The sequence below is a fragment of the Durio zibethinus genome, chromosome 19 (genome assembly GCF_047325235.1).
Source record: "Durio zibethinus cultivar Kanyao isolate XHJ-2024 chromosome 19, ASM4732523v1, whole genome shotgun sequence".
NCBI lineage: Eukaryota > Viridiplantae > Streptophyta > Magnoliopsida > Malvales > Malvaceae > Durio > Durio zibethinus.
The window spans coordinates 2,939,881-2,954,111 of NC_143180.1; the positions used below are offsets into that span (position 1 = coordinate 2,939,881).

General features: G+C 32.1%; 3 protein-coding genes across 4 annotated transcripts; all 3 read right to left on the reverse strand.

The window, feature by feature from the left end:
- Positions 1–6,260: 6,260 nt before the first annotated feature.
- On the reverse strand, positions 6,261–7,215 carry LOC149513322 (hexose transporter). The gene is made up of 2 exons (XM_089748337.1): positions 6,731–7,215; positions 6,261–6,597 (listed from the first exon to the last, which is right to left on the reverse strand). The coding sequence occupies exons 1-2, from the start codon at positions 6,815–6,817 to the stop codon at positions 6,496–6,498; spliced, it is 189 nt and encodes a 62-aa protein (XP_089604463.1). The 5' UTR covers positions 6,818–7,215; the 3' UTR covers positions 6,261–6,495.
- A 130-nt stretch (positions 7,216–7,345) lies between these two features.
- Positions 7,346–10,443, reverse strand: LOC111310235 (PIF / Ping-Pong family of plant transposase). 2 transcript variants are annotated; one of them, XM_089748336.1, is made up of 2 exons: positions 10,020–10,443; positions 7,346–8,580 (listed from the first exon to the last, which is right to left on the reverse strand). In XM_089748336.1, exons 1-2 carry the CDS (start codon positions 10,426–10,428, stop codon positions 7,535–7,537), a joined length of 1,455 nt encoding a protein of 484 aa, XP_089604462.1. In that variant the 5' UTR covers positions 10,429–10,443; the 3' UTR covers positions 7,346–7,534. The 2 variants fall into 2 exon arrangements, with proteins under 2 accessions (XP_089604462.1, XP_022765219.1); XM_022909484.2 differs by having other exon boundaries at positions 9,991–10,404.
- A 957-nt stretch (positions 10,444–11,400) lies between these two features.
- Positions 11,401–14,153, reverse strand: LOC111309807 (protein SOSEKI 5-like). Its single transcript, XM_022908809.2, has 4 exons — positions 13,449–14,153; positions 12,866–13,085; positions 12,714–12,783; positions 11,401–12,613 (listed from the first exon to the last, which is right to left on the reverse strand). Exons 1-4 carry the CDS (start codon positions 13,470–13,472, stop codon positions 11,998–12,000), a joined length of 930 nt encoding a protein of 309 aa, XP_022764544.2. The 5' UTR covers positions 13,473–14,153; the 3' UTR covers positions 11,401–11,997.
- Positions 14,154–14,231: the final 78 nt, after the last annotated feature.

Genomic DNA, 14,231 nt, shown 5'->3' on the forward strand with positions numbered 1-14,231 from the left:
ATCGAATTAGTAAGTTAAGGCTCATTGGGTAGTCAAAGAGATGTACATAATTTGAGTTTTTTTTTTTTTTTTTACTAGAAATGAAATAATTGAGATGCCGAATTTGTTATTTTCTTTATGGTATGACTGCTATTTTCTTGTCAACCAAACCAAATGGATTATGTAAGAAAATCAAATCCAAACTAGAAAATAAAATTTAGTTTGGATACAACTTAAATGTGATGTAGTTATATCTAATTCATTTTATATGTCTTTTTTATAAGTAATCTCGTATATGTATTTTTTTTTAATTATTTTTAATATTTTTGCTTTTGATTAATATGATATCGTATATATATAAATGAAAACCTAACCTATAAAATGCTACAATATTCAGATTTAGTTTTTAACTCAAATAAAAAAGTTATAAATAATATAAATGCAATCACATTTAACTTAGGCTTTGTTTTTCTATGTAAATCAAATGTATAGTGTACACTCCTATAAAATTAGTTTATAATTTTTTTTTTGTATTCGAAATTATTAAAGATTGAATTATGATTAAAAGAATTAAAAGTCGGAATTTTTTGATAAATTATAATATATATTTTTTATATTGAAAATTATTAAAATTTGAATCTTAATTGTTAAAATTAAAAATTCATCACTTTATCAATAAGTCACATAATCGTTGGCATCTTTTCAAGTTTGCTAGAAAAACAAAAATATAAAGCAAAGCTAAGAAGAGGTTGCTCTAACCGTGGGAATAATGGAAAAGAATGTTCAAAGTATAAAATTCTAATTAGATGTGGAAAGGAAGGTTTGATGATGACAAAAATGGCTGTCTGGTCTCTACACGCATATATAAGAATATTTCTATGGTTTTTTTTTTTTTTTTACGTTGGAATTCTCTTTGTGGTGTACCAAAAATTGGGCCAGCTTTTTAATATGGAATTTTTCATCCATTTTCAGCTACCAAAAAAATATGTATAATTTGCATGATTGACTTTTGAATTTGTTGACATGTCATTAGAATTGATGTTTAGATGTTGTGATTTTAAGAGAATTTATGTGCGTAATATTTAAAATATATATATGTATAATATTATATATAATTATTTTTTAAATATAAATGTGTTTTCTCATATTGGTTTCTTGCCAAAATTGTGGAAGATAAGCTTGAAATGATGAATATTTCTATATTTTTTTATAATTTAATTTCAAAGGTCTAAAATGAATTTGATAATTATAAATAGTATAATTTACTATAATTTAATAATAAAAATTACACCCAAGCATTTTTTTTAATGTCACTTGAACGTTTTACTCATAGTTGATATATGTATTCATACCAAAAAAAAGTATAGTATAAATAGATCGTATATGTAGAATCTCTCCACAAATACTAACTTAATTCCTACTTTTTTTATTTTTTATTTTTTTATAGAAGAAGTTAAAGCTTTGGAAAAATTGGAGAAGGGGAATTTGTAATTGCTGGGATCAAACTTCAATTTTACTGAAATTCAACTCCTAAAGTAACTGATTGAACCGTTTGATCTCAACCCTATGTGCCCCCCCCCCTTCAAATTTTCCATGGTAAAATAGAGCCTAAATGTCCAAATTTCAAAATTGTGATTAAGTTAGATTTCAAATAATTTATACAATCTACATCTAAAGTACTGTGTGAATTAGAACATTATGGAAGAAATTTTTTTTTTCATTTTTTGAATTATAATTAAATTTCAAACTCGAAACCTTCAATTTTGAAATCAACTTTGATACCATTAAACTAACAATTGATCGGTAAAAAAAATCTCCTCCTTAATTTCTTCATACTAATAGTTAATCTTAAAATTTTGAATTTCGGGTTAAGCATTTGTTAAAATTAAATAAAATATTGGAGTTTGAATTATTTTTAGAAAATTGCAAAAATTATTTATTAAGATCTTTCATACTTTTCGTTCCTATTTGAGATTCAAGATGATGAAATGATTCATGAAGCATTACTTTGAACCATTAACTTGTTAACATAATTAATGTGAACAAAAGAATCTCAAATTCACAAGAAACATCCCAAATATAATAAACTCCATAATTTTAGGCAGAAAATCATATAAGATTTGAATTACACGTGCACGTTTATCTTTTCAAAGAAAACGTGTATAAATATATAAACAGTCCAAAAATAAAAGATATTGAAAACTTAGAATTAAAAAAGAGTCAAATTATGAAATAATATTCCCCCCAAATATAAGTCATTGCTGACCTACCTACTGTAGATCATATATGCATACTAAAAGGGTTTTCAGATGAGGAATATCAAACAAGATTATATGTTTTACTTTCTGAGTATTTAATGCAATGATATATTTTTTTAATTTTTGCTCAAATTAAAAAATAGGATTGAATTCTTTTTAATTTTTTTAATTAAAAAATAATGACGTGTGAGCGAAAAATATTTTATAGATGGCAATTAAAGTATAGCCAATGTAGCAGCAATCAATAGCAGATTCAGAATTTTTTTTCTCAAGGGTATTGAAGAATTCTCGATAGATTTATTAGTTTCATCGATAAAAAAATTATTTAAAAAATTTTTTGAGGGTGTCCAAAGAAATATTTTCCTTCAAGTTTTTTTATTTTACAATTTTTAGATGTCCATCAACACTCTACTAATACACATGGATCCGCTTCTGGCAACCATTACTGCAGCCGATGCCAAACCTGTAAACATGGTTGATGTATATACATATATACATATATATATATATATATATAAATATATATGTATATATGTAAGTATGGAAAGTAAACAAGCATGGGCAGCAGCAGTTAGGTTAGCAAAAATGAAATCTTAACTGTTAATAAAAAAGTGACATGAGAGAAAGACTTAAGTATAATTAAGAAATGAAAAATGTGAAGTCAAAAGATGGGATTTTAAAGTCAGTAATGGGTTCAATTTCTATCAGTTGGAAACATATGGACGGTGCTAGTTATTGGCAGTGTCTTAAAACTGCTGATGAAAGGGGAAAAGTAATGAGAATTTGACTTTGATTATGACATTTTTGATAGATTATTGGTAGCCTTAAATTATTTTTTTTAATTGTTTTTTTCATCGATGACAACTGATGATTTCATCACAAACTTTAAACACCATGTCTGGGAAATACTTGACTCTTGAAATTTGAAATTTTTGTGAAGCTTTCGCTAGTCAAATTCAGGGTCCATTTTCTTGCCCATTTTGATAGGCAGTTTTAACCTACCAACCCTAGTTACTTAGAAAAAAAAAAGTATTGGAGTTAGATCAGCCAAGGTTTTCGAGCTGGAAAGTCAATTATAACCCAAAAAAAAAGAAAAAAACCCTATTTGAAGTTCAAGATATGATCATATTTTTTATTTGAGTTATTATTTAAGTTCGAATTTGAAATTTTTAATTTTGAAATTGATTTTTGATTAAAAATTTTGAAACCGATTACGATACCATTGAGCATGAAACTGGAACTAAGCAAACCTTTCTGCCAACCAAAAACCAAGAATTTCTAGTTTTCAAAAGTTTGGAAATCTAAACAAATTTCTGTGTAATTCTTACGTAATTCCCCCATGTATTAGGTAAACAGTTAACTTTCACGTTCGTCCTGTCAAACTTTTCTTTGTCTATGGTTTGATTGAGGATGAATACTTTGTAATGCTCCCATAAATGAAATGTCAAATTTGTGACCTAAAGATTTAAGCAGACGACCATGAACGGATTCCCATGGAATTGCAGAAAATCCAGCTGCATAATCCAAGATTAAATATACAAAAAAATTGTGAAAGACTGGGGTTCATTCCCCACTTCCAAGTTATTGTGCATTTCCAGTTTTCCTTGAAACCGTGAATAAGAGTTTCTTTTCAATTTTTTTTAAAGTCCCACAGTCAAATCTGGAACAGGAATAAGGCTACCTTTGAAGGTCCTGTTGGAAGTATAGCACAGTTTACTAATAATATGCCAGTTTGTTTAGGCAACCGCCACTTTGGATCGTTGAACCTAAATACTAATTCCAATTTCCTCAGTCAATAGTTCTCCATTTTTTCTTCTGCACCAGTTCCAAACTGCTAATGCTTATTCATCTTGACTCAATGTATTTAGACATTTGAAGAGAAAAAAAAAAGACTTGGTTTGCTTTCCTAATTATAATGACGTTTTAGGTTAATTATTATAAAAATCATAAAAGTTTTGTCAATCACGACATTTAACACATTAATATCCTACTCTATGAAGGTCCATTTCTAATCCTTCATGCCTGAGGTTTTGGCAGAAAAATGTGATCTAATACCCTGCTTTAAGACTAAACTTTATTAAATGAGTGATGTCCAATCATAAAACGCATATGCTACGGTATGATGGGAATGCTCCCACTGTTGGGATTAACAATCCAACCCGCCTTCGGTGAGTTTTCACCCGATTTAATCTCATAGGATCGATTTTTTTTTTTTGAAAAATCAAGTTTCGAATCGAATCAAAGTATTGTTAAAAAAAAAATCGAGTCAAGTTGGATTCGGATTTTAAACAAACCTGACCCGACCTAATATTTATATAAAAAATAATTTTTTAATTAATTAATTAATTATATATTTAAATATTTATATTTAAAAAATAATATTTTATATTTTAAAAAATAATATTTTGTTAATTTTAGATCGGATCATATTAGGTACAATTTATACAGTGATGAGTTGGGTATGAAAAAAATAATAAAAATTCGGATAAAATCGGATTCAGGGCAAGAAAAAATCCGCCCTGACTCAACCCCCAACTCTACCCACCATGCTCCCAAATGCAGCCTTAATGAAATGGCTTTAACTTGCACGACTGCTGCTAAACACGTAAGCCGCGTGTTTAAGGTCCAAAAGCAATTGCTAAATAAGCCTTCATCTGGTCACCAAGCTGTTCCTTCATATGTTCATGCAATAGGCACTCAAATGGACAATATATGCATTTCCTTAGTCTGATGTTGAGCAGTAATAGAGATGACGAATGACTTTGGAGAAAGAAGAATTGGCGGAAAAGAACACGGTAAAGCTAGTGAAAAATGCACTATTTCCATGATTTGGAGAAACTATTGAGTGCCACCATCTCTGAAAACTGTGAAACACATTCATTTGAGTAAAATGCATGTTAGAATATGCACCAAGGAATTTGAGGGCAGCTTTCATTTTTAAATCTCAAGGATCATATCACCACACCAATAATAAATCCTAATAATAAATCCTAAGAAATCTCGTCTGATAGACTGAAAAGCAGATGTTGGTGCAGAAGTTAGCAAAAAACACTCATCTTGAAATTTAGAAGGAAGAATTGTTAGACATCCATGATCCATCCCAGCACTTATGTCACTTATATAGCTTTAATTACCACCCCCCACCCTACTAATTCTCAAAACATGTTCACTAGATTTAACACTAGATTCTGAGCTTGCAACTGTGATTTCATACGACACCGAAGCACTGCTTTTGACTGATGCCACAATATCTGGATGCATACAGTACAGGAACTAGGAAAATACTTGATCTTCAAAGATAACTAGATAAGAATGCCACCTGTTTTCAATATCTCTTTTGCTTCAGGCATCAGTCATGACATCATGTTATTTTCAAGAAGAAAATCTAAACCACTTGACAGTACTTACACAACTGGCAACCAAAAGCTTTGACGTAAGCATGCCTTGACGACATGTTTAAACCAGTACCACACAACATGTTTAGTATTAAATTTAGAGCTTGCTAATCTGATTTCGTATGACACCTAAGCGCTGCTTTGTGACTGGTGACACAATATCTGGATGCATATGGTACAGGAATTAGGAAGACACTTGATCTTCAAATATAACTAGATAAGAATGTTACCTGTTTTCAACATCTCTTGTGATTTAGACATCATTCATGACTACATGTTATTGTCTAGAAGAAAATCTAGACCAGTTACCAATACTTACTCAACTGGCAACCAAGCATTGACATAAGCATGCCTTGAAGACATGTTTAAACCAGTTCCACACTTGAGAACTGGTTTGTACATAACAATCACACTGAATTTGTCCATTACAGTTTACCACTAAATAGTATAATCACACCTGCAAACTGCAATCAATTAAACTTGTAATATCAAACCTTATTTCAAAATTTTGTGCATAATCTTCACAAAAAATGACGCATTTTACAATCAAATCATTTGAACATTAGAATCTAAACATTCTACATTGCTCCAGGCAATCACACAACAAAACACCATTTAAGGCAAACCATTCAATGGAAAACATGCGAACATTTACGAATTTCAGAAATTCAATTTCCAGAGGACAAGTAACATGACATGTGAAAATAAATTAAAAAAAAAAAGAAATTGGTACTTTACATAAAGATTTTGATTAATCCCACCGATACTAAATATTCTTGAACCTCAAACTTCTCTCTACCAAACAAAAAAAAAAATGAAGAAAAAAAAATCCATTTACTGATTCCTGATTAAAGAAAACAGTTTCAACTTTGAGATAAGTTTTCTTGTTCACCATCATTGGATTGTTTTACTGTACCAAATTTTTGCTTGAAAGAGTCTTGCCTTTGCATCCACATCATATGCCCCTTCAAAAAACCATAAAAAAAATGAAAATAAAAACCAAAAACCCAAAAATTCAAATGCAATAAAAAGATTGAAAACCCAGAAAAAAATGTTAACTTCGCAACAAAATATCAGCTTTTTTTTAAAAAAAACTACCTGGAGAGAAGCAGCCCAAGCAATGAGGAAAGACGCAAACCATAACTTTTTGTCTTTGAGGAGAGCTTGGGCATCAAATTTTGCCATGAAACCCTAATCCTAGATTGCCTCTTTTTGCTGTATTTTACTATTTTAGGGTTTTTCGATTAGGCGTAAAAGATGAGATTTGGGGTGGTTTTCTTTGGGTTGGGCCCTTCTACAGTTTGCTTCCCTGCAATCTGATACAGTTGGCATCTGATGCTGCCATGTCATCAATAGAAATTCCACCACCCCTTTTTTTTTTTTTCGTTTTTCTTTCTTTTGGCGGTGACTTACCGTTCAATTATGAACTTGATAAAAATGAAAATAAGTATAATCAAGTTACTTGAATGCTCTATTGCTGTATTATGAAAGCAATGGTTCAATTGTTTCAAGTTAAAACTCTTGGGAAAAAAATGTTTGTATAGACCTTTAGATTGCAAGACCTTGTTTTGGAACCAACAGATTCGAAGAGAGGCAAAACAAAGCTGTTAAGTTTTCTTGATGACTAGAATGTCCAAAATGTTAATGAATTATGACCTTGATTATCCTAAATCCGAAAACATCCATCAATGCAATTCAGTTTCTGCTTCCAGATATTCAACAGAGTTGCTTGTCATAAAAATCCATGTCTGAAGAATATCAGATAATATAGGCTACATGTTATACTGTCAAAACCAAAAATAGATATGCTGCTCAAAATGAAAGGAACTTGTATCGCAGTGCATTACAACCACCTGCGAGGAATCAGGATAACCAAGCTGGAGAAACGATTGAAGGATAGTTTCAAGGTGGCAATTTTCCAGTTAAGTAGAGAGAAAGTTTATCTCTCATGATCAAGGCGGACTGGTCAAAAGATTCACAATTTTGTGGACGATAGCCAATGTCGTGATGATGGGACAAGGGCATATCATCTAGTACCTCATCCTCAAGATCAATGAGAATGTTGTGCAACAAGCAGCAAACAAGAACAATTCTTGGCAATCTGTTCTTATCAGGCATCCACATCACACCATGTATTATCCTCCACATCTCCTTGAGCCTGGCCAGAGCCATCTGTGCTACCATTCTGGTTGCAGCATGCCGTTTGTTGAACTCAATTTGAAGATCTGAGAGGCCTTTCCCTTGATAAGGAGTAAAAAGCCATGGCAATAGGGGAAAACCTGCATCCCCTATAATATATTCTCTTATTTCTGCTCCTTCTGAAATGTTTAGCTTCTTTCCATTTAGCCTCTTTCCTTCTTCAGAAAGTCTGAAGAGACCTGAGCTCCTGAGGACAATGGCATCACTTAAACTTCCCGGCCACCCAGCAATCACATCACGGAATCTCATCTCTGGGTCCACAACTGCCTGCAAAATCATGCTGTAGTTCTTCTCCCGATCAAACCAGACATTATTCGATGGGTCCATTGTAGGCAGAGTCATGACAACGTGTGTGATGTCAATTGCACCAAAGCAATTAGGAAGGCCCCGGATTTTCTCAAACTTAGACTTTATTTTCTCCATCTCTGCTTCAGTTGAAGGCCAATTGAGGTGGCACAGCCCTCTTTCCTCCATTGCTTCCACAAACCGCCAGGTTATCTGGGAAACAGTTGATTGATTCATCCCAAAAGTATCACCAATGATTGATAATGATTCGCCAGAGCTAAGCCTTCTAAGAGCAACAGCTACTTGATCATTTAGGGACAAAGGCTTGCCATTTACATCAGTGAAGCTTGATTGCCTAGCCATCAGATCTTCCTTCACTAGTGAACAGATGTAGTTGAATGTCTTTCTTGAAATTCTGAAAACTGATTCAAAAGTTTTTGAATCCTTTGATTGAGATAAAGGACCTAAAAAGTGACAATAAAACAAGGTCATTTCTTTTATAAAAGGAAAAAATTTCCCTTTGGTAAATAGAAAAACATGTTTTATGGATCTTAAAACTTTATGTAAGATCACTAGCTTAAACCACTGAAACTCAACCACTAACTAGATAGCAGCCTCAACATTACTGTTTTATACACAGAGCCACCAAAAATCTGTTACTCCAATCATCACAAGGCTCACTGCATATCAACCACATTGTGCTTGCAATCTTAAATTTTGAACGCCCCAAAAGAAGATTTTCAAAACAAGACTAAAGTGCACATATCTTTTTTATTTTCATCTAAAATGCCGAAATTATCAGATAATTCAGTATGTTCTTACCAATTTACAGGCTATCCTCAAGCTCTCTAATCATGAACAGCAGAGAGAAATTTAAAGCACATTAGTGACTAAGAGAAATTAATGACAACTGAATCATAGCACAACCCAATTGCTGTCGTTACATAAGTGATTTGAACATGCTATCATTCATCTGATTGCAAGTCAATAAAGAAACATTGCATATGCAGAACTGTCTCAAAATTCTTTCTGCAGAAGGGAGTAAAAGATTAGAATAGAGCTGGGGAGACTCATTATTTAGCCTTCTGAGATGCACATACTAAAATTTCAGGATAAAAATGTTAGGTTCAAACTTCAACTTTTACCTAGCACATAAAGAAAAAATATTGATACAGGGTTCTATCCTGATATAACTGTAAAAATGTGGATCTGACTTATGTCCTGATGCCCTTGAAAAAACAATGCCTGTCATGATTACCATTGATGAAGAGAATCAACAAAAGCCTAAATCACAGGCAGAAAAAAAAAAAAAAAGGAACAATGAAATGCATACTAAGTTATTAAGGAATATTTACTAACTGCATTACATCCAAATGGCCTCAAAACATCAATCGACTCACTAAAGCTGTATATTTAACCCATGTAGTAAATCCGAAAATTTATCAGAAACAGTTTAAAGCAAAAACCTAATAAATGCCTCTAGGAAAACTGCATAGGCCACAGGCCCCAAGGGAATGTAAAGAATAACCAAATTCCCAGCAACGCCAACCATCTAAAAAGGTAAAATACACAGATACATAAAACTTCAAACTTCAAACTTGCAACTTGCAAAGAATGTAAACCAGCAATGCTTTATCTTCTAACATTTTTATACACCAGCCATATTATATAAATTCAACCAAATTAACAGAAACCCAATTGGACCCAAGGCTTGAAATTTCATTAAACATGAAGCAAAGCCAATAACTTCCCTTATAATCATCATTGACATACAAGTTCAAGTCACAGGAAAAGCAATGTATAAAAACTGAAAAATAACAAAATCAAATGCCTTAACATTGAGAAGTGTAGAGAAAAAGGAGGGTATATAATACCCGAAATCCTTTTAGAGAACTCATCCCACCAATCCAAAGGCTGAGGTTGAGACCCCAAAGAAGAGGCAACAGTAGCAGAAGAAGGCAAGACATTCTGGTCAACCACTTTCTTGTCTGCTGCTTTCTTTCTTCTCTTGAACCCTCTAACGGGTCCCATTGAAACAAACCCAACAAAGAAACACAAACCCTGAGATGAGTTAAGAACTTGGAAGAAACTATCACAACAAAGATCAAAAGAATCTTAGGAAAGAGATTGAGTTTGGCTTTTTGGTTTGGGATTTTAAAGCATGCAATGATAAGTGGTTGAACGAAGAGAGCAGTAATAAGAGAGATGGTGAAGATTGAGGAACAAAAGAAGAGGCCTTGAGACGGTAAACGAAAGCCAAAGAAAATAGTCCTGAGTACTGTGTAGGCATTATTCAAGTGACACAAGGTCATATTTTTGTTGTTAAATGAAAGACCCTGTAGACGAGGAAAGATCAAACAAGTGTATGGCCTGTTCCTAGGGTGAAAAAAAAAACAATTATTCTAAATTATAACGTTTGATTATGTTTCGATTTATTTTTTTATTCAGTTCAAAGTTCAAATATTAAATATATATATTAAGTTTAAATTAAATTTTAAATTGAAATGTAAAAAAATAAAAAAAATTAAATTGAACTAAATTACATATTTTTATTAATTTTTTATTAATTTTTAATTTTTATAAAATAAAAATAATTGTTTTTTATATAAATTTATTTAAATATATTTAAAATATTATTAAAATAATATATAAAAATAAAAAATTAAATTTAAAAATTGATGAATCTAACCTAATTAAATTTAAAAAAAATCAATTTAAATTTATATCATATTTTAAAATTTTATAATATTATATATCATTCGAAAAAATTGAATTGAATTCGATATGAATTGTTATTACTTCTGAACCATTATAAAATTTTTTATTTACTTTTAATTATTATTATTATTACATCGAATATTTTAAGTTTTGCTTGAGTTTAATTTATTTTAGAGATACGAAGGACACATTTTTTTTTTTTATGAAATTGATGCATTTAAGATTTTAATCTCGAAATATTTTTTAAAAGAATTAAAACATGATTAAAAAATTATTTTATCATAAGCATAGACTAATCTCTAGTGGCTATTTTATATTTTTTACTAATATATAGTTTCTTTTCTTTCTATATCCCATTAAATGATAGTTACATAATGAATAAGAGTTCATTTTCTATGGTCGCTATCAATAAATAAAAGATTACATCTTAAATATTTGATACAATTTTATTGATTAAGTTGAACAATGCTACTTCAATTAAATGTTTGTAATGTTATCACTTATGAATGTTTAATTTAAATAAAATAAAATAGTTTCAATTTATTTTTTACTTATGAAATTTCAGCTTTCTATTATCTCAGTAAATCCCATCTTCAAGAAATCTTGAACTCTTATGCAACAAATGGTCCTCAGTATGACAGATTTGAATACTAAAATGTTTTGTTAAAAAATTGCTGAGAAAGTGGCTTTGTCTCGGTTCCACTCAGCAGACAGCTGACACCAATGATCACCAATGTGAAACACGAACTTGACCAGGAATAGCTAAAAAGTTGGACTCAGGCTTGGCTCTAGTCCATTGAGTGCAACAGGCCATCCGTGGCTCGGGCCTACCACAACCCAAATCCAGTATTTCTTAAAGCCTACATACAATGTTTTCTGTCACATTGAAACACAATTTTTTTTTTTTTCATTATTTGAGATTGACAGAGATTAACTTTATCACTTGAATGGTTTTTCTAATGAAATATAAATTGCTAGCATATAGTCTATCCTAGTTATTGTCTTGAATCTTTTATTTATTTATTTTTCAACTTTTAGTAACTTAACATTGAAGTAGATGGAAGATGATGATCGGTAACATATTTTCATCTTCATGAACTTCTGAAAGACTTTTGCCATGGTATCTTGGAATATGACTAATTCTACTCATTCATAAAACATGATCAATCCTTGATTTCCATTGACTCATAATCCTTAGCCCTTCTTGATCCACAAGCAATCAACTGCATTAGAACTGCAGATGCTTTGATCCTTCCACTCGGGCGATCGTTTTCGACATTTTGATCTCTAATATCTGCTGAGATGTTCAGACTTCCTAGAACTTCTGAACTTGAATTTGAAGAAGGTCGAGAAGGCTGCTGTCCATTCAGTTCTATAATGCCTCGATTGCCTTCCCTTTCATGTTCTTCAGCTCCTTCATCCTTAACTCTTCTTTGCCTTGCATTATCATCTATCTGTGTTGACGCACTGTTGATTTTGCTTCTAAATTCTCTGCTGGTTCTGGCCTCGTAGATTTTGGGTTCATTAAGCTCCTTGAATTCACTCCATGAATGGTTTTTCCTTCTATTTTTGGCTCGAACATTGGAGTCTTCACCTGAACTGTTTGTTTCTGAGAAAATTTTGGAGACTGATGAAGTTGAAGAAACTGTTTCATAGGATCGAAAGCTTAAAGAAGTTTCTAGGAGTAGTGATCCCTTGAGAATGTATTCACGGCCATGGGAAGGGTATATGAAGTCGTTTTCGGATAAATCTTGCCACACATATCCATTCTTGAAGCACCTGAAATGAAGTTGTCACATCATCCAAGGTGAATCAACTGTCATTTCCTTCAACAAACACAATGAAAATAACAGTTAGAATCTGTCTGTCTATCAGATACCTCTTTGAAGACCAGGAATACCTGTTCGCCATGCCTGCACCTCGGAGGCTGTTCAGTCTATTTATAACATCTGTAAGATAGAGCAAATTACAACAGAAATCATTACAAATCAGATAAAGTTTACTCAATTTCAGGAGAAATTCAGTTGTTACCTTTGAGAAAGAGTCCTTGGGGAGAAGAAAGAGGCACTTCTAGGAAATGAGGATGCTCAAGCTGACCATTGCGTGAGAGGGAGTAAACGACAGGAACTTTCTGTTCCTTGTTTGATTTTCTTTCAACCCAAACCATGGTTCTTTCAGGACTGGTTTCTCTGTCTTGATATCTCTTTGGCATTGGCAACTCTATCTTTCCTCTTGAGTTGGTTGCCATTAACTGGATGAGATAAAGCTAACTTTATCAAGCTCAAATATGGTTAAATGAAGCAGTGATAATGATGCTAAGAGAACTTGCTAAACATAAAATATATTGAGCATTCAAAAGTTTTGACTTGTAGAGCCTACATATTTTGAAATTTGTGGGCAGGTAAAGGTAGTAACGGCGCCAACAGCTCAGTGACTTGTTGGTAAAATGCTGCAACTTTTAATTTTAGTAATGAGGCTAAATCCTGATAGGTTCAAATACATATATATATATAAATAACAGCAGAGAGGAAAAGTGAGACTCTACATATGTGTAAGTGCCTGGAAATTGGTAAAGACAACTACTAGGAAACATAAAAGAAATTGTACATTATACCAGCTTCAAGAATGCTTTGATCATTTGCAGCAAAAATCAAGAGTTAACATGATATCAAGGATGCTGGAATTTTGGTTATATAGAACCTCCTCACTTATTAGAGTACAGGGAGCACACTTGCCAATGAACATTTCAAATGAGAAAGAGCAAGTCAAATTTAGCTCTTAAATCACCACCCTTGTTTACTTGCCTCCCTTTTATATTGAATGAAAACCATTTTTCCCCTTAACAGATCCAGTTGCATTGATTAAAATAAGGACGTGATCTTTGAAAATCATTATTGATTAAGATATGTATGGCATATCACAAATTGGATAATTTATTTTAGACCTATATCATTAGACAATTGCTTCCGTTGCAGGACAAATCCTAGCATGTTGGCACATATTCGTCAATTACCAGAAGCTCACGGACCAAAGTGAAATCAGGACAAAATTTCCATTTTCAAAATGAAAGTCAAAGCCAGTCCCGTGAAACCATGATGCTGAAAACATGGAGACAAGCTGACAACATTTCGAACTTCCAAAATGCTACGGTTGAAGCTCGCGGATAGCTCCAAACATAAAGAGCTACCCAGTTGCCTACTGATAATCAGAGATTCAGTCACAGGCAATTGCCCTTACCTCCATGCTGTTTTGCCTGTTTAAATCTATTTCTGCTTCAATCTATTCATTGCCCAGATTATAATATTCTGTATATCTGTTATCAGTAATTCACTATGATCCTATTCCATTGCAAAGGAAGTTGCAAAGAAGCTCGGCTTAGATCATAATCGATTACACC